Source organism: Vipera berus, assembly GCF_964194415.1.
Source record: "Vipera berus genome assembly, chromosome: 3".
NCBI classification, from domain to species: Eukaryota; Metazoa; Chordata; class Lepidosauria; order Squamata; family Viperidae; genus Vipera; species Vipera berus.
Window position 1 is genome coordinate 155,785,299 of NC_138204.1, and position 18,739 is coordinate 155,804,037.

The following is an 18,739-nucleotide window of genomic DNA, read 5'->3' on the forward strand; positions in this document are numbered from 1 at the left end:
TATAGTAATATAAAGATTTTGAATGAGGTGAATATTCCTTCCAAGTTTCATTACCGGAGTATGAGTTGCAGTCCTTTCAAAAAATGTCATCAATCCAGGCTGTTGTTGTTAAAGTGTCTTCACAAAATTTTTACAAAGTCTTCTTCAATCACTTCTTTGTTTCTAAAAGGGTAAAAAAATATTTTTGACGTACTTGTGCCCTTGATAATCAGTCAGTGATTAATAATTGTAGTGAAAAATGTAATGACAGGAAGTAGCAGCTCCTTTGTGGTTTCAGGTGACAAAGCTGGCAGAGAAGAACTAAGAGGGTTGAGTAAGTGTTGTTTTCTGTATTCAGCAGGCTTCAGTATGCCCTTGATGCTCTTTTTTCCCTTCACATTATCATTATACCTAACTCAAAAAATTAGAATAAACTCTTCAAAAAGAAATAAATTCCAACTGACTTAAGCTGACAAACTATTGCTCATACAAATAGAAAGGCAGAGTGTAAAATTGATCATAAAATAGAAAAAATTAACAGTTTTTTTAGATTATTCTTAACATTGACTTGTGAGCTCCAAGTTATTTTGATCCAAGGGCACCATCTCACTACAATAGAATGTTCCTGCTTTTGATATTTTACCAGGAGTGATATAAAAAAAGAGCTACTTCAAAACAATAGTATTTGTGTGATATAGCTTGTTAGGCTTCAGGACATCTCAGCAATAAATTACAGCTCTTGTGTAATCCTTTATTCAGGTTTTGTCTGGGCTGTATTAGAAGTTTCTCAGAAAAAAATTCACATGGATTAGAATCTTTACTTAATAAAGTATTATAAGCAGTGCTTTTTTTGTAAAAGAAAAAGGTGCCGGAACTCACACGTGTCATACAACCCGCCTTGCCTATCCTAGAAGGTTCCATCCAAAAAAGGTGCCGGAACTCCGTTCTGAGCGTTCTATGAGGAAAAAAGCCCTGATTATAAGTAAATCAGGGGAATACCACATAGTCTGCCTAGGCCTCAGCAAAGCCTTCAACACAGTCTCTTGTAACGTACTTCTTAATAAAAGTGTGAAATTGGTCTAAATTAGATTACTGTTAGATGGATTCATAGTTGGCTAAATTACCGCACCCAAGGAGTGCACATCAATGGTTCAACTTCAACTAAATCTTAAGAGTTTTGCCTGACAATGGTAAAATCTGAATGGGAAACAAACTAAGTTTGTGCAAACAGTCCCCTTACCCCAAATAAAACTTATAATTTCTTTGAGGTTAGGCAAGAAATGGAGATATTATTTCCTTTTAACAATGAAGTTTTCATCTGTATATCAAATGAAAAGTTTATAAAATAAAGCCATTTATGGAAATAAACAAAGAAAACATTTAAAATTATGCTTTTAATGGAAATGATGAACTTGACTATTTTTGTCTAAAGCCAGAATTCTGGTTTCATTTTGTTTCATAAAACAGCTAGTCTCATTCAATAAAGTCATGGAGGGGGAAAAAAAGAACTGAAGTTTCTTTGCCTTAAATCAGCTAATCTCAAATTGTTCTTAAAATACTGCAACTTGAAAAACATTGGCAAATAGTAAATTATTTTTGATGCCCCCTTCACAATACATCTCTTCTGTTCTATCCTGTGTTTTGGTACTTGTAAACCCTTTTCCACATTCTTTTATTCTGTCACCATCCTCCCTTCCCCTCCATGGTGATTCTCTCTACAGACCAAAGGTTTGTTAGATGTTACAGCAGTGCATAAAAGCCTCCTGCCCTCTAACAGAATTATATCTCCTTTGTAGAAGGTTCTGGAACCAATCAATTGCTTTGCGTATCATGTACTATTACATCAGAAGAAAGATATTCTCTGGCAAACTCCATGTACTGTTTCATGACCCTCTTAGGGGTTACCACTCACACTTAGAAAAATTATGTACTACATATTAATGCTGATGTGAGAAGAACAAGACACCTGTGGATCCAACAGCACTTTTTCCATGTACTTGAGAGAAGCTAATTTAATTATAGGGGGATCTTAAAGATTACCTGTTTTACACAGAAATCCTATTTTAGGTGTATGGACAGAGGGATAATCTGACACAGTGGTGGGATTCAGCTGGTTCACACCACTTCAGCAGAACCGGTAGCTACCGGTAATTTTTTTGTTGCCCAGACCCAGAATGGACTTCCAAAAGTGGCATCCACACAGAGAACTGGTTCTTCACATATTTGAATCCCACCACTGTTCCGAGAGTATATGAATTGGCAGGATTAAAGAAAAGGAAGGTAAGAGAGGTTGATTGAATAAACTAAATTTTCTGCAGAATAAGAAACTAGCATGGTTGTTTTAAGAATAAAGTGAGTAAAGGAACTTTTGTCTCATGGAGAAATGCAGTCAAGTAAACAGACTGAATAATACTTGTGCTGATCTGTTTTTTTTCCACAGGGTAAATGACTTGACCTCATACAGCCTTGATTCAAACTTATAACTTCTACAGTACTGAAAATTGTTTAAAGCATTTTTTTTAAAGTCAAGGCACATCTCATGAAATAACCATGAAACATCCATTACACTGAACAATTTAAGTGGTTAAGAAGCACACTGCAAAGCTTGACCTCAGTTAGAGTCCATGGTTAGTCTAATTATCTGAGAGGGCATGTGAAGAGAAAAGAAAAAAGAAAAGAAAGGAAAGGAAAGGAAAAGGAAGGAAGAAGGAAGGAAGGAAGGAAGGAAGGAAGGAAGGAAGGAAGGAAGGAAGGAAGGAAGGAAGGAAGGAGCTGCTAATGTCTTCATGGTTTACCTTATAATCAAAGTGAAAACTCTTGAATTTTGTACATGCACTTCTTAATTTAACTGTAATTAAACTTGTTTTAAATATATATTCCTACAGCTATATTAGCTAGAATTTTCTTAAACAGCACATAAGATCAGAGCCACATTCTGATTCAAATTATAAGTTCATTTGTTTATTTCTTAGATGTATACCCCATTTTTCATTCAGAAACTTAAGGCAACATGCAGTGGGGATCTATTCTACTATTTCCACACATACAACAACAATCCTGTGAGGTGGGTTCAAGGCAGACATATATTCTAAAAAAAGAAAAGAAATATAGAAATTTCACATTCTAAACCAAGAAAAAGCTAATTGTGCCATCTAGAACACTTATGCAACTCAGTTCATATCCAAAGTCTTTTCTTTAGCATTTTACTGTTGCTGTGGTTATCTTTTGCAGCTCTAAGGGAAATCTAACTGACCTACATTTTCATCATCAAAAATAGTCTTGTAATCTGAAGTGCTTTGGCACTATCTTCTTATTGTGTACTATTTAGATTAGACAAGTACATGAAATGGGAAATGAAAAACCAGGCTGAATTTTGGTGGAACAAAACTCCTTAGTTTGGCAGCATCTTTTTCAGTCAAATAAAGGAATGCTGGTATACTTTATCTGTCTCTCCCCATCTCCTCTGCACTGATTTAATCCTGTTCTTCCACTGATCTTCCCAGCACTTTCTTTTCCTATTTCAAAGACATTGGCAGTTAAGTGGGGGTACAGAACAGAAGGCACTGATATAGGTAAACCTATTACCATTCGACCATTCATTTAACAACCACTGCATTCTAAGTTAGGATAGTGCTACAAAAAGTTATTTATGGCCTGTCTTTGTACACACAACCATGCTGGCATCCCGGCAGTCATATGATAAGAATTCGGGCACTTGGTAACTAACAGGTATTTTCAGTGGTTAAGGCATGTTCAGATCACATGATCACCAATTGTGACCTTCTTAGGGGGCTTTCGACAAGCAAAGTCAATGGTGGAAGCCAGATTCACTTCATGTTTGTTTAACATCTGTGGTAAAAAAATCATAAATAAGCCACAATTTACTTAACGACTGCATCGCTTAGCAGTGGAAATTCTGGTCTCGATTGTGGTCAGTTGTGGCAATATGAGTGGCTAAAGATGCCACATTCCAAGCCAGGGACAATATTTGATATTTTCACTCAAACATTTTAGCATTTACTCAAATCCTGTGGAACCGATGTTTAAAATGTGTTTTGGAATATTTTAAAATTTCTAAATTTTCTGGATGAAGCGGGAATGACAGGATTTAGGGAAGTTTCTGGTCTGCATTTACTGAATTTCTAGGATAGCCAACCTGCCTAACTGCCTACTTTCCTTGTTTGACCAAGGGACAAATCAGATGGGAAGATGTCAAGTACATGGGGCAAAATCAGTGGAAAAGGGCTCCTAGAAAAATACCTTTCTTGACAACCACAAGTCCTCAGGGGATGAGGTGGGGGAAGTAAGGAAAGAGGGAAACCTAATCAGACTGTGGCCATTTCTATGCCCAAAGTAGAGGGAAGGATTCTTAAAACTGCTTTCCTATCCCACTGGTTCAATACCCAAAATCAAGTAGTTTAAGGCTGCAGTGTGTGAAATCCCTACAAACATGAAAACTGGAGAAGTAATCAGACCTTGGCAAGAACTGCCAGTATTAGTTAATTGCAAAAATGAACACTCATACAGGAGTAACCCCCACTGAACAAAGTGAGAGGACCTTTTGAATAGGTGTGCTTGAGATTGCTCAAGATGTCTTCTCATATAGTGGTGGAGAAAAATAAGTAGTTTGACTTAATAATTGAGATTTTTGCCAAAGGGAAGCAAATAGGATTTTCCTTCATTTTCACAAGATAAATGCAGAACAAGCTGTAAAAAATAGCCTTCCATGTTATACTACTCACACATTTCCATTAGGTATAGCAAACCATCATTTTAATAAACAAACAGATAAGTTAAACACAGTTTAAAAGCCGTTTAGTGCATGCTTATTATTTTCCATAACATTTTTCAGTCAATTCTCTATTTGTTAATTTAATTTCCAGAGACAAATTAAGGGCTTCATGGTAATTAAAATATCACATTCTTTGCGGGAGAGGGGGTTTATGGGAGACTTTGTAAAACAGATGCATTAGACTTAATGAGGCTTACTTTGTTTAATTATGTTTTTTTAAAAAAAGATAGTCCACTAATTATTTTGAGGGGGGGGGGTTAACCTCTAAATTCCAGTGGTGTAATGTTGGAAAATTCCATGTTTCAGGAGGAAAAAAGGACTGAGAGATACAAGTCCAGGGTATCCCACAAGATGATTTCTCTGATTGCTTTTTGAGCAATCACATGATCATCTGAAGTGTTAAAAATACTTTTTAAATAGTGTAGATGTACCTTACCTTTTCCTTTTCCAAAATGATTTCTAGCAGAACAGGAATGTTTATTTGGAGATGAATCAGGTGTCACCTGGGAGTGGAAGGCACTCCTTGGTATGGTATTCTAGTGAATCATTTCCTTGTGATTTCAGTGTGCTCATGGTAACTCATAATTGATCTGCCATTGGAGGAGGCATATGATGGCTTTCTACTTTGCTGCATAGTTGAGGTTCACCAACATTTTGCAAATCTGTTGTTCTCATGGCACCACTACACATACCAAATATCTTATTTTAGTAGTTGTGACTCTTACTACTTTTAAATTGTCTGATTATTAAGCAGTATTACACACGAATATAAATACACCCCCAACACTTTCTAATGTTGAGATGTGTTTGACCAGGGGTCTTCAAACCTGGCCCTTTTTTGACTTGTGGACTTCAACTCCCAGAATTCCTCAGACAGCGTGCCTGGCTGAGGAATTCTGGGAGTTGAAGTCCACAGGTCATAAAAGGGCCAGGTTTGAAGACCCCTGTGTTTGACATTCTAAGGCAGGGGTCTTCAAACTTGGCCCTTTTGTGATTTGTGGACTTCAACTCCCAGAATTCCTCAGCCAGCGTGCCTGGCTGAGGAATTCTGGGAGTTGAAGTCCACAAATCATAAAAGGGCCAAGTTTGAAGACCCCTGTTCTAAGGTCTATGGGTTGTACATCATAAATGTGGAATGATCTCTGCTTTCGTTTCTGACCTGATCTGATCACCTAAAAACTAAAGTGAGGAATCTAATGACAAATTATTTAGGATAAAGAGATTCTAAGGAAGACAATTGAGGAAGGTTTCAAAGAGAAAATGTCTGTGTCTCTTTTTGCAAAACACAAATGTTTCTTCTTACATAAGTGCTAATGTTTCTTTAAACCTTGCAAAATGTTCTTCCATTATGATATGGCATTGGCTGTTACTGAAAGGAAGACAATAATAATGATAATAATGAAATGTTCAATGACTGTGTAGGTAAGAAAAGCACAGATGCCATTAGCTTGTTCACTGTTTAACCAGGCAGAAAAGAAAAAAAATCATCCTTTTAGATGATAGGTAATGTTCTGTAAAGTGACTATGTCTGTTGATAACAGCTTAGAATATCATGAAAGACTAGAAAGGGAAAGATTAAAACTCATAAGACATCATGGGGCAGGAGAGGAGAAAAAGACAGTCCAAGCAAGTTAATAGCCCAAAGGCTTGTGAAATTGTTTCAGAAGTAAATTTAATACTATGGAATCATTGCCATTAGGTGACACATATATTTATTTAACAGCTTAACTGCCAAACTAGTCTACAAATAGCCAACCTTTCTTGCATCTGAAAGGTTTTTATCAAAAGGGAAGTCAACGAGGTAGGACAGGGGTCTTCAAACTTGGCTGCTTTAAGACTTGTGGACTTCAATTCCCAGAATTCCTCAGCCAGCCATGCTGAGGAATTAGTTGCCTCAATCTAATTAATGGCTTATTGTCTGTGATGATAGAAAGAAACCTCATGCAGCACATGCGGTTAATTAACTAATTTGTACCTTTTTTTCCATGACATCGCTAGTGTTTAATGTGAGAGATTTCTTCCACAGCAGTTTAAGTGGCTTCTGATGTTTGGAAAATGGAACGAACCTATTAAAAAACCCTTAGAAACTCTAGTTCCCCAAATTCAGAGAAACCACCTATCACACACACAACTTTATAATACTAATTTTTCCTCACTACCATCTATATCAGAGCTATAACAGTGCCAGATAATCTTATAAAAAGAGCACCAGGGGAGCTACTATTGTGTTGTAGCTAACTCTGACAGGGACAGAACACTTCCATTCTGGGACACCGTTGTTTTGCAATTCCACTCAATTTGACATTTGAGAAATTGAGAAGTAGGAGGAGGAAGAGGAAAACAGCTTTGCTTGTATCTTTATCTATGGGCCTGTTTCCCTTGCAAGGTTCCCATTTTTCTTCATGTGCACAGCCTGGTTGTGCACAGCCTGGTTCAATTTCTTTTCTAAGTATTTTTTTTTAAAAAAATGAGATAGCCATGTTAGTCTTTATTCCTGATAAATAGGCCTTCATTTATTTTAAGTTTAGATTTGCTTGCTAGAGTCATTTTTGCCATTTTATACTATTTATTCTTCTGGCTGTTTTAAACCTTACTGTTTATTTATATGTTTTTGATTGTTTCTTTTTTTTTTTGTATTTTTAAAGCTGCCCAAAGTCTAATGGAGTAAGCAGCCATAGCAAATTTAATAAACTGAACTGAATTGAATTAGGTAGCGTACAGTGCCACTGGATGAGTAAAACCATATTATCATACAAAATTTATTTTCTGTGCTTACATGATGAATTAAGAGTGTCTTAAGATTAATATGCTGTCTTTTGTTTTGACTAAAAGAAAATTCAAAAAACATATATAATGGGAAAGATTGCTTAACCCTTTTCCTTTAAAATTCTTTTCTCCTTGCACTTTAAAGATCAGGTATCAGTTACAAGAATTTCAAGATTATTTATTAATTAAACCTAATACCATATAACAAAAACACACCCTGCAGAACAATTTATACCAGTCATGTAAGATTCAACGGGATTCATTTAAGCAGGTAATGCTCAAATTATATCATTTGTTTTTACTCCCACATTCCAGCCATAGCACCACAGATGATTGTCATACAAGAACTCAGATACTCCTAAATAGTAGAGATAAATTATTCTTCTGAAAAAAGACTGCATATAACAATTGAATGAAAATTCATCAATTTCATCTTTGTCATTTAAAAAGTAATTCCACTCACTTTGGCAGCAAATCATATAGAACAGAGGTCCCCAACCCTTTAGGCACCAGGCATCGGTTACTGGAGAGAGGTTTTTCCGCGGACTGGAGGGGGCGTGGTTTTGTGTGCTGCCTGCATCCTGCAAATGGGGCTTTGCTTGTTTGTGTGGCCTGGTTGCTGGCATGCCACAGCCCAATACTGGTTCACAGACCAGGGTTTGGAGACCCCTGATATAGAAGGATTACCTTTTATTTTCATGCTGAAAAACTGCAAATTCTGAATAAGCAAAAGGAGCATTTGAACATGTGAGAACCACTAAGGGATAAGACTGGTTCTTGCCAAAGGCTTTCCGTAGCAAAGTTATTCTTTTTTGCATTATTATTATTAAATATATACCTCTACATACAGAGGTAGGAGTTTCCTTGAGTTAGTTTTGATTCAACAAACACCAGTGTCAATTATGTTAATTATGACTTAAATTATGAAATTTTAAGTCAGGCCATCAACTTTTCTTTCCAGACAATATCTGGCCCAATTTATGATTTTGCTTTCAAAACAGATTAATGAGATACTCTTATTTATTTTTTCTCTTTTCAAAAGAAAGGCAATTTTTAAGATGTTAGGATGTAAGAACTTAGGCTGATGCACGTGTGGAAGCAGTTGATGAGAGAATTATTGTCCTTTCTCCTACTTCTACCCACATCCCCACCCACCCAGATCACATTTTGAAGCGCATAGAGGATCGTGGAATTTTTGGTGCCCTCTGGGCTTGGTTGTTTGCTTGCAGACATTTCATCACCCAACTAATAAACATCATCAGTGTGAGTAAATGTTTATATATAATAGCTTGTTCCACAAGTTTAGGCAAGGATGCGCTTTCCTCCTTGGTGGCTCATACTTGATTAAAGTATTGTATTCTCCCTGATTGTTTGCCTGTAGTTGATCCCTTCTTATTAGCATGTTGGTGCTGGTTTCTAGTCTTGTTTTCTTCCTGGGTTTTTTTAATTGTCTCTTTTGAATGGTATGTAAATGTAAATCTATAGCAGACATGTCAAACACAAGGCCCGGGGGCCGGATCCGGCCCACGAAGTGGTTTCATGTGGCCCGCAAAGCTATCCTGGAAACAGTGAGGGAACAGCCCCCACTGCCTTGGCCCTGGCCCAGAGACCCTCAGATCTGTCCCACTCCTGCCCAGGCCCCCATAGGCACCCTTGATGCGAATGATGTAGAGCTGGCCACACCTACCCAGTAGGCCATATGCATTCTAGCCACGCCCACCCAGTAGGCCACACCCACCCAGGCCATACCCACCCGGCCCCCTGAGGGCAACCGCAATGCTGATGCGGCCCTCAATGAAATTGAGTTTGACACCCCTGATCTATAGAGAACTGAACGAGAGAAAAAGAAGAAAGTTCCACTCAAAAGCTTTGGTTTCTGCTCTTCTTTCAAAGGGTAAATTGAAATATAATGACAGTACTGATGGTAATATAGTTGTAAGGAGAATGTATTTTGCATTGGGGGCTAACTTCATTTGTGAAATCTCAAGCTAAACTTTGCTGGTGTGGGAATTAGTTCAGGAGTTTGCACATTTGTACATTCTCTTGCATTGCCTTTTTTTGCTTTGGGTATGTAACTTTTCTATCCTCTGGCCTGCATAGTTTTATTCCATATTTGTTTAGATAGACATTAGCTCTTTGGCTGACTCTTATAAGTTATATCTGTATTTTGGCTTTCTTATTTAATATATAGTGGCATGCTGAACTGACTTTTGCACATGGCCAACACATGATCAAATTTGGAAATATTCCTAAACTAGCTTTTGGAGTATCTGCAATTTATGGGAATCAATTTCCAATTTAATTTGGATTAAAATAAAAACCATGTTAATTAAATTTTAGCGGAGACCTCATTGCGATGATATTTAAGACTCTCATTAAAATGAACCATACACTTGTCATGAGCCTCTCCAGCCCACTGAGCGAGCATGAAGTGAATATTATTTTCTTGCTCTTTTCATTAATTACAAGCAGTGGCATGTAGTACATCTTAGGGCATCCATAAAGAAAATTAAACATCTGGATTAAAGTTCTGTTCAATTCGTTCTCCATCGCTGAAAACGTTCAAAGTGTCTGCCCAACTCCAGTCCATCTAAAATGCCTATAATAAGCATCCCAATTTATTGCAAATCAGGGACTGAACTGAAATGCAGAATGAAGCTCATCAAAACTGCCTGTCAGCGGCACAATCTCACACGTAACACATGCAATTAAATAGCTCCACTTTGTCTTTAGAAAGCCAGAAGATTGTTAATATAAACAGTACACGTTTATATTTTCTTCTTTTTTGTTTTCCACACATCACAAAATCAGAAAATATCACTAGTGAAGGAGTTTTGACTTTAATAGCTAAATGTTACATTTCCAAAACTTGAAGATTAAGTGGTTGTTTTTCTTTTCATCAACCTTGATGAAACATAGCATCCTTTCCATAGCTGACATAATTTGTTAATGGTTCTAACTTGGTGCAAATGTTGGTGAATCACCAGTCTCAAATCACATGCACGCATAGACCCTGTTATTGCTCTTTGAATTTTAAGTACTGGTTAGCATTTGGACACTTGAAAGTGTTTAGAATGTTGTATATTTTCAGGTAGTTTGGTGTGGTCTTTGTGTGGAATTTGGGCTATTTTGACTTTTTAATCTGTTAAGTGATACAATGCAGATAAAGATGTATCAATGTTAAATAGGCAACAGAATTCCGTTCAACTCCGTTCTACTTTTCAATGGTTATTCAGTGATGAATGGCAGTCGGCATGGAATTTATCTCAAGATGGCTGTGGCTTGCACAGATACAGTGCACAAAGTTGTAGACCAAGAGGTTATCCACAGCTAAGCAATAATGTGTAATTGTTTTTTTAATGTGATATGTGAACCCATACCTTATGACTAAAGGGACGCGGTGGCTCAGTGGGTTAGGATGCTGAGCTTGTCGATCAGAAGGTTGGCAGTTTGGCAGGTCGAATCCCGAGTGCTGCATAACAGAGTGAGCGCCTGTTACTCGTCCCAGCTTCTGCCAACCTAGCAGTTCGAAAGCACGTAAAAATGCAAGTAGAAAAATAGGGACCACTACAGTGGGAAGGTAACAGCATTCCGTGCGCCTTTGGCGTCTAGTCATGCCAGCCACATGACCACGGAGACGTCCTCGGACAAGCGCTGGCTCTTTGGCTTTGAAATGGAGATGAGCACCGGCCCCTAGAGTTGGAAACGACTAGCACGCATGTGCGGGGGAACCTTTACCTTTATCTTTACCTTATGACTTCTTGGGGTTTGTTTGCCTTATGCCATCACCTTTTCCCATCTCTCAGAAAGTAATGAACTCACAAATACCACATAGTTCAGTTCCACCTGTTTTAAAATTGCAAAGAAAACATCTGATTATTTAAAAGACTTTTAAAAGAAATAACCCATCAACAGTCCTTACATACATTGCATTGGGTCAAATCTGAATCACTCTTACTAGTTATTTTGCCACTGGCATGGTTCTAAAATTTTTAATCTAGGAGTTGATTTGAAAAAAAAAAACTTTAAAACATTTTAACTTGTCAAATAATGTTCTTTGAGTGCATGCTTTTTATTGGCACTGTTTAAGAAATGACACTTTGTTTTTTTAAAAAAGTTGGAAAAATAAAGTACAATGAAGACAGTTTTAACTAGACAGAGGAAGATTTGGTCTTAAAATCTGCTTCAAGTTCTCTTAGAGCTATTGAACATGCCTGTTGGAGTGTATTCGTATTGGCTTATCAGTGATAGAATGTAATATTGCAAAGCAGATTGAATTAGAATATCACTTCTAAAAGACCTACATGATAACTGCTGAGTCATGCTGCCCCTTAGTGGGGGCTAGTTCCAGTTCACAATGGGATAAAGAAATATTCAAGAACTTGTGAATAGTTATGCCTTTGCTCATCACCTTAAAAAAAAGCAAAAAAAGCCTCTTCCCTACATATACTTGTAATAATTTGATAGTATCAATCTTAAAGCTGTGTCCCAGCTCAAATGGAAGTCTACATTGAAGTTCAAGCAACCTTCTTCAGCTGAATCATGAAAATCAGGGAGAGGAAGGAATAAGACTGGCATTTGCATCCTATTCTCTGTCCAAATTGAAGCTGAATGCCTAAGGAAGATTATGCTTATAACTTGGAGAGAAGTAATGCAAAAAATTTCATCTCAAACTTACTTGGGATCAAAGATTAAACTTGAGCCTTGATATCCTTCTTAGTGGATAATAAATATTGCCTAAGTCAAGAGCAAAAGTGTCAATATTCTTTTATTTAGGGTTATCATCTTCATCTGATCGCAATCAACCCCCACCCCCAATCTAACCAGAGCACAAACATTCTTGAACAGTCTTTCAGACCAGACTCATTTTATAACCACAAAGGCTGTGAGGTAATTTAGCTTGATACCTGATTTTGAAAGATGGAGCAGCTTGACTAACAAGGGTCGAGATTCCAATATCATTGGGCAAACCCACAACCTGAACTACAGTTAGATAGCTATGTTTAAACATGGGTTTAATACTTATCATGGGAGGGAGAGAGACTCCGATTTATGCAGCTCTAGTACTCAGTCAGCTGAATAAGCATTAACTCTATTATAATTTGATGTATTTTCCTGGCTCTTCCAGTTTTTGAAATGTGGTCCAAACATATCAGAAAAGGCCAAACAGAGCCATCAGCTGAAAAGGTTTGCACAATCCTTTTTTGCTAAGTAGCCAATTTTTCTTATGGATATCTTTTTAACATCACTACAATATATCTTTTCAGAATACTAATACAAATGCTCAGGAGGCTGAACATAAGGATAGCTCCAAAGCAGTCCCGTTAACCCAGGAGCCTTCAGAAGATAATGAAGTTTTTGGTAAGTCTCCTAGTGAAATTATTTTTCACATCTAAAAAATCATTTGGTATAATAAACCTGAGATCCTGTTGCAAATTAAATAAAATCTCTTTGTGGAGATTTATAAAACATGGCAAGCTCACATCTTGCAAAAAAGACTGAATTAGTACAGAGTTCCCCAAACTTTCTGGGTTGGCAGTGCAGAGTGGTGGGGGAAATGGGGGGATGATTTGGGGGGAGGGACAAGTGCATGTGTACTTGTGTGTCCACACGTGAGTGCCCTTGGTGACATGCAAGTGGGACTGCAAACACCTGTGATGATATTTGTGCAACTGGGACTGTAAGCACCTGGAAGGCTCGCACGAGTGGGGCCACGAGTGGGGCCACGAGTGCCCACAATGAGACTCATGCAAGTGGAACTGCAAGCACCTGCAATGATGATCATATTAATAGGGCCGTGCGCACGTGCACAGATGGGCATATGCATACCGGCCACTCACGCAGCCTGGTGGCAATTAGACCATGGCACAGTAGTGTGCCATGGCCCACAGGCTGGGGATCCCTGAAAAGTGCCATAAAAAGCGCAACGCCAAGCCCATTGTCAGAAAGTTCAGAACTTTTTTCAGGATCTGACAAATACCAGGCATATGTGGTAAGGCATCCAGGCCATTCCAAACTATAAGGTGGCTTAATTGTGTTGTAAGGGTGACACAGCCTTTTTAAACAAGCTGAACACATTTTGGGGAAGATTTGAGGCATCAAATAGCACCCCTGCCAGGAAAGCTGTGCTCCATCTTGATGAGCAAGTTCTTAGCTTTGATGTCACTTCTGGAGGACATTGTGGAAAATTAACATTCAGAAAGCAGCAGACCCAGATAATATCTTAGGCATGTTCTTAGGTTATTTGCAGACAAGTTGGCTTGTGTTCTTACAGATATTTCCGATCTTTCATTGCAGCAGGCAATGGGTCCCATTGTGTTTTAAGACTGCCATTATTTTGGCAGTGCCAAAAAAATCTATGATTACAAGTCTTAATGATTACCATCCAGTTGCACTTAGTCTATCATTATGAAAAAAATTTAGAGGCTGATAAAGGATATTATTGTATCCAGCCTCCTTCCAACATTTGACTTCCTTCAGTTTGCTTACTCTCCAAATCGCTCTACAGAGGATGCTATTTCTTCTGTTCTCCACCTGAACTTGGCTCACTTAGAGGAAAGAAATACTCATCTGCAAATGCTGTTTGTTGACTTTAATTTGCCATTTAATACAATCATTCCTCAGCATCCAGTAGACAAACTGGGCCTAACTTCCTTCGTGCAACTGAATTCTTGATTTTCTTATTATTTTCTTATTAATAGGCCCCAGTATGTGCAAGTTGGAACTAATATTTCGAACACCATTTTTTTGAGCGCAGGTTCTTCTCAGGGCTGTGTCCTAAGTCTGCTGTTGTTCGCCTTGTTGACCCATGACTGTTGTACAAGATTTGCCACCAACCATATTGTGAAGTATGAGGATATTACAACAGTTGTGGGCCTTATTCAGGATGACAATGAGGGTACTTACTGCAAGGAGGTAGAGGGTTTGGTGAACTGGTTTGATAAAAGCAGCCTCATCTTAAATGTAGGGAAAACTAAAGAGATCATTGTCAATTTCAGAAAAGGCAGGCACGGCCACACACCTCTGTGTATTAATGATTCACTTATAGAGGTGGTTAGCAGCATCAGTTTTCTGCGTGTGCAGCTAATGAGTAGGTTAGCTTGGTCACTCAACAGTGAGACACTGGTGAAGTGGGCATAGCAGTGCATCACTGTCCTTACCACTTTCTCTCTATATATGGGTATAGGTATATAGGTATGTATATTATATGTATATATGACTATTATGTATGTGTATGGGTAGATATCCCCTTCATGGATTACTGCCTTGTCATGGTGAAGGGGCTTGCATAATTCAATGAAGCTATGAGCTATGCCGTGCAGGGCCACCCAAGACAGACCGGTCATAGCAGAGAGTTCTGACAAAATGTGATCCACTGGAGAAGGAAATGGCAACCCACTCCAGTATCTTTGCCATGAAAACCCCATGGACGGTACCAAAAGGAAAAAAGATATGACACTGGAAGATGAGCCCCTCAGGTCAGAAGGCATCCAATATGGTACTGGGGAAGAGCAGAGGGCTAGTACTAGTAGCACCAGAAAGAATGAAGCGACTGGGCCAAAGCCGACAGGACGCTCAGCTGTGGATGTATCTGGTGGTCAAAGGAAAGTCCGATGCTGTAAAGATTTTTTCTCCATAGGAACCTGGAATGTAAGATCCATGAATCAAGGCAAGCTGGACGTGGTCAAACAAGAGATGACAAGACTGAACATTGACATCTTAGGTATCAGTGAACTAAAATGGACACAAATGGGTGGACTTAATTCAGATGACCATCAGGTACTGTATACTACTGTAGGCAAGAATCCCTCAGAAGAAATGGAGTAGCCTTCATAGTCAATAAAAGAGTAGGAAAAGCAATATTGGGATACAATCCCCAAAATGACAGAATGATGTCAGTTCGAATCCAAGACCATTCAATATCATAGTAGTCCAAGTCTATGCCCCAACCACCGGTGCTGAAGAGGATGAAATTGACCAGTTCTATGAAGCCCTACAGCACCTTATAGAACTAACACCAAAAAATGATGTCCTTATCATCATGGGGGATTGGAATGCTAAAGTAGGAAGCCAAAAGATAACCAGAATAACAGGCAAGATTGGCCTTGCAGTACAAAATGAAGCAGGACACAGGCTGATAGTATTTTGTCAAGAGAATATGATGGTCATAGCAAACACTCTTTTCCAACCACCCAAGAGACTGTTCTACACATGGACATCACCAGACGGTCAACAGAAAAATCAGATTGACTATGTGCTCTGCAGCCAAATATGGAGAAGCTCTATACAGTCAGTACAAACAAGACCAGGAGCTGACTGTGGCTCAGATCATGAGCTTCTCATTGCAAAGTTTAGGCTTAAACTGAAGAAAGTAGGGAAAAGCACAAGGCCAGACATGTCAAACACAAGGCCTGGGGGCTGGAACTGGCCCACAAAGTGGTTTCATGTGGCCCACAAAGCCATCCTGGAAACAGTGAGGGAACGGCCCCCGCTGCCTTGGCCCTGGCCCAGGCCGGCCAGGAGCCAATCTACAATTTTGTTGTGGTCATCTATACTGAAATACATTCAGTCTTAGCTCCACAAGACCATCTGGAAACATTGAGGGACTGGCCCCTGCCACGTCAGCACTGCCCCCTGGGTACACGCTGAGGAGGTATCACCCTTTGTGAGGAATGAAGAAATGCACCATCGCCTGGAAGTGGCCAGCACATGGCCCTGCTTACTTCGGGCAGGCTAGGGGCTGGGCATCATTGCGCTTCTCTTCAGATTCGTGCCACCCGGCTCAGCTTCTCGGCGCTGTGAGAAGTGTGCCCCACTGCCTGCTGAAACCTGGCAGGCTTGGGGCTGGGCAGCATTGAGCTTTGTGCTGCCTGGCTCAGCCTTTTGGTGCTGTGAGGAGAGCACCCCACTGCCTGACAAAACTGGGCAGGCTGGGGGCTGGGTGGCATTGTGCTTCTCTTTGGATTTGTGCCACCTGGCTCAGCCTCTTGGCTTTGTGAGGAGTAACTCGCTGCCTGCCAAAACTGGGCAGGCTGGGGGCTGGGCAGCATTGTGCAGGTAACATCGACTCTCACGCTGCTCATGACATTCCCTCCCTCAGAGTCCACCAAGCCAGATATGTGAAGTAGGCGAGGGCCATATGCTGACCACTTCCAGGCAATAGTGTATTTCTTCATTCCTCATGAAGGATGACACTTCCCCAGCTGTGTTTCTTGCCTGTTTTTCTCCCTCCCTCATCTCAAATATTTTCCCACCATTCTGTTGGAAGGAAGGAAGGAAGGAAGGAAGGAAGGAAGGAAGGAAGGAAGGAAGGAAGGAAGGAAAGAAGGAAGGAAGGAAGGAAGGAAGGAAGGAAGGAAGGAAGGAAGGAAGGAAGGAGACGGAGGGAGGGAGGGAGGGAGGGAGAGTCTGAGGGAACTCCTTCCTTAGTCCTGCCCTGCTGCCTTTTCACCATCCCCTTGCCCTTTCCTCCTGGCCTATTCTGTGGGGGTCTCTCATCCTATTGCTAAGGAAGCTTTGGATTCAAAGCCAGGTCTCCTCAAATGGAGAAGGAGTGGGCCTCCCTCTTGACTTTGCCCTCATACCCATCATGAGCAACCTGGCTAAGGAAAGCAAGCACAGCAGCTGGGTGCCCCCTTGGAGAAGTGAGGCTGGGCTTAGTGCTGTGGATGCTTGAGGGCTGGACTGGGCATTTGACATCTGCACCACTGTCCAGCGCCCCCCCATGGCCTGAGAGGAACAGTGAGGCTCCTCCAGTGGACCATGCCTTGGCACTTGCCCCGGTCCCATCTCCTTCTGCCCGAGACCCTCAGATCTGTCCCACTCCTGCCCAGGCCCCCATAGGCACCCTTGACGTGAACAATGTAGAGCTGGCCATGCCCACCCAGTAGGCCACACACACTCCAGCCACACCCACCCTGGCCACACCCACCCAGCCCCCAAGGGCAACCACAATGCTGATGCGGCCCTCAATGAAATTGAGTTTGACACCCCTGCACTAGGCCACTCAGGTATGAACTAAATCATATCCCTGACAAATATACAGTAGAGGTGACAAATAGATTTAAGGAATTAGATCTGATAGACAGAGTGCCTGAAGAACTATGGACGGAGGTTCGCAACATTGTACAAGAAGTAGCAACTAAAACCATCTCAAAGAAAAAGAAATGCAAGAAAGCAAAATAGCTGTCTGAGGAAGCTTTGCAAATAGCTGAGGACAGGAGGGAAGCGAAAAGCAAGGGAGAAAAAGAAAGATACACCCAATTGAATGCAGAATTCCAGAGAATAGCTAGAAGAGATAAGAATGCCTTCTTAAATGAACAGTGCAAAGATATAGAAGAAAACAATAGAATAGGGAGGACTAGAGATCTCTTCAAGAAAATTGGAGAGATGAAGGGAACATTTCATGCAAAAATGGGCATGATAAAGGACCAAAATGGCAGGGACCTAACAGAGGCAGAAGAGATTAAGAAGAGGTGACAAAATTACACAGAGCAACTATACAAGAACGAGCTTAACATCCCTGATAATCACAATGAGGTGGTCACTGACCTCGAGCCAGACATCCTAGAATGTGAAGTGAAATGGGCCTTTGGAAAGCTGAGCAACAACAAAGCTAGTGGAGGTGACAGTATCCCAGCTGAGCTATTCAAAATCTTAAAAGACGATGCAGTAAAAGTGCTACACTCAATTTGCCAGCAAATTTGGAAAACTCAACAATGGCCACAGGATTGGAAAAGGTCAGCTTACATTCCAATTCCAAAGAAAGGCAATGCCAAAGAATGTTCAAACTATCGCACCATTGCACTCATTTCACATGCTAGTAAAGTTATGCTTAAAATCCTACAAGGTAGAGTCCAGCAGTATGTGGATTGAGAACTACCAGAAGTACAGGCAAGATTTTGAAGAGGCAGAGGAACTAGAGATCAAATTGCCAACATATGCTGGATCATGGAGAAAGGTAGGGAGTTCCAGAAAAATAATAAATAATAAATAATAATAATAAACCTTTATTGTCAAAGTACAACATGTGTACATTGAGATTAGCTGAGCCTCCCCCTGTGCTCTCTCCCCCCAACACACAGTGACAACAAACCCTCCATCCCACCACACTATGTGAACCAACTACACCACACACCGGCCTCCCAAGTCAATTCTGCATAAGATTATGTCCCATTTAAAACCCTAACAGCCCACGGATAA

At 40.0% G+C, this 18,739-nt stretch overlaps 1 protein-coding gene across 2 annotated transcripts in view; it reads left to right on the plus strand.

Annotated features, from left to right (window-relative positions):
• Positions 1-18,739, plus strand: part of MBP (myelin basic protein) — a 139,550-nt gene that overhangs the window by 37,318 nt on the left and 83,493 nt on the right. For both annotated transcript variants that reach the window (XM_081325257.1, XM_081325258.1), the window contains exon 3: positions 12,805-12,898. In XM_081325257.1, coding sequence (XP_081181383.1) covers positions 12,805-12,898 — 94 coding nt within the window. The remainder of the gene's footprint in view (positions 1-12,804; positions 12,899-18,739) is intronic.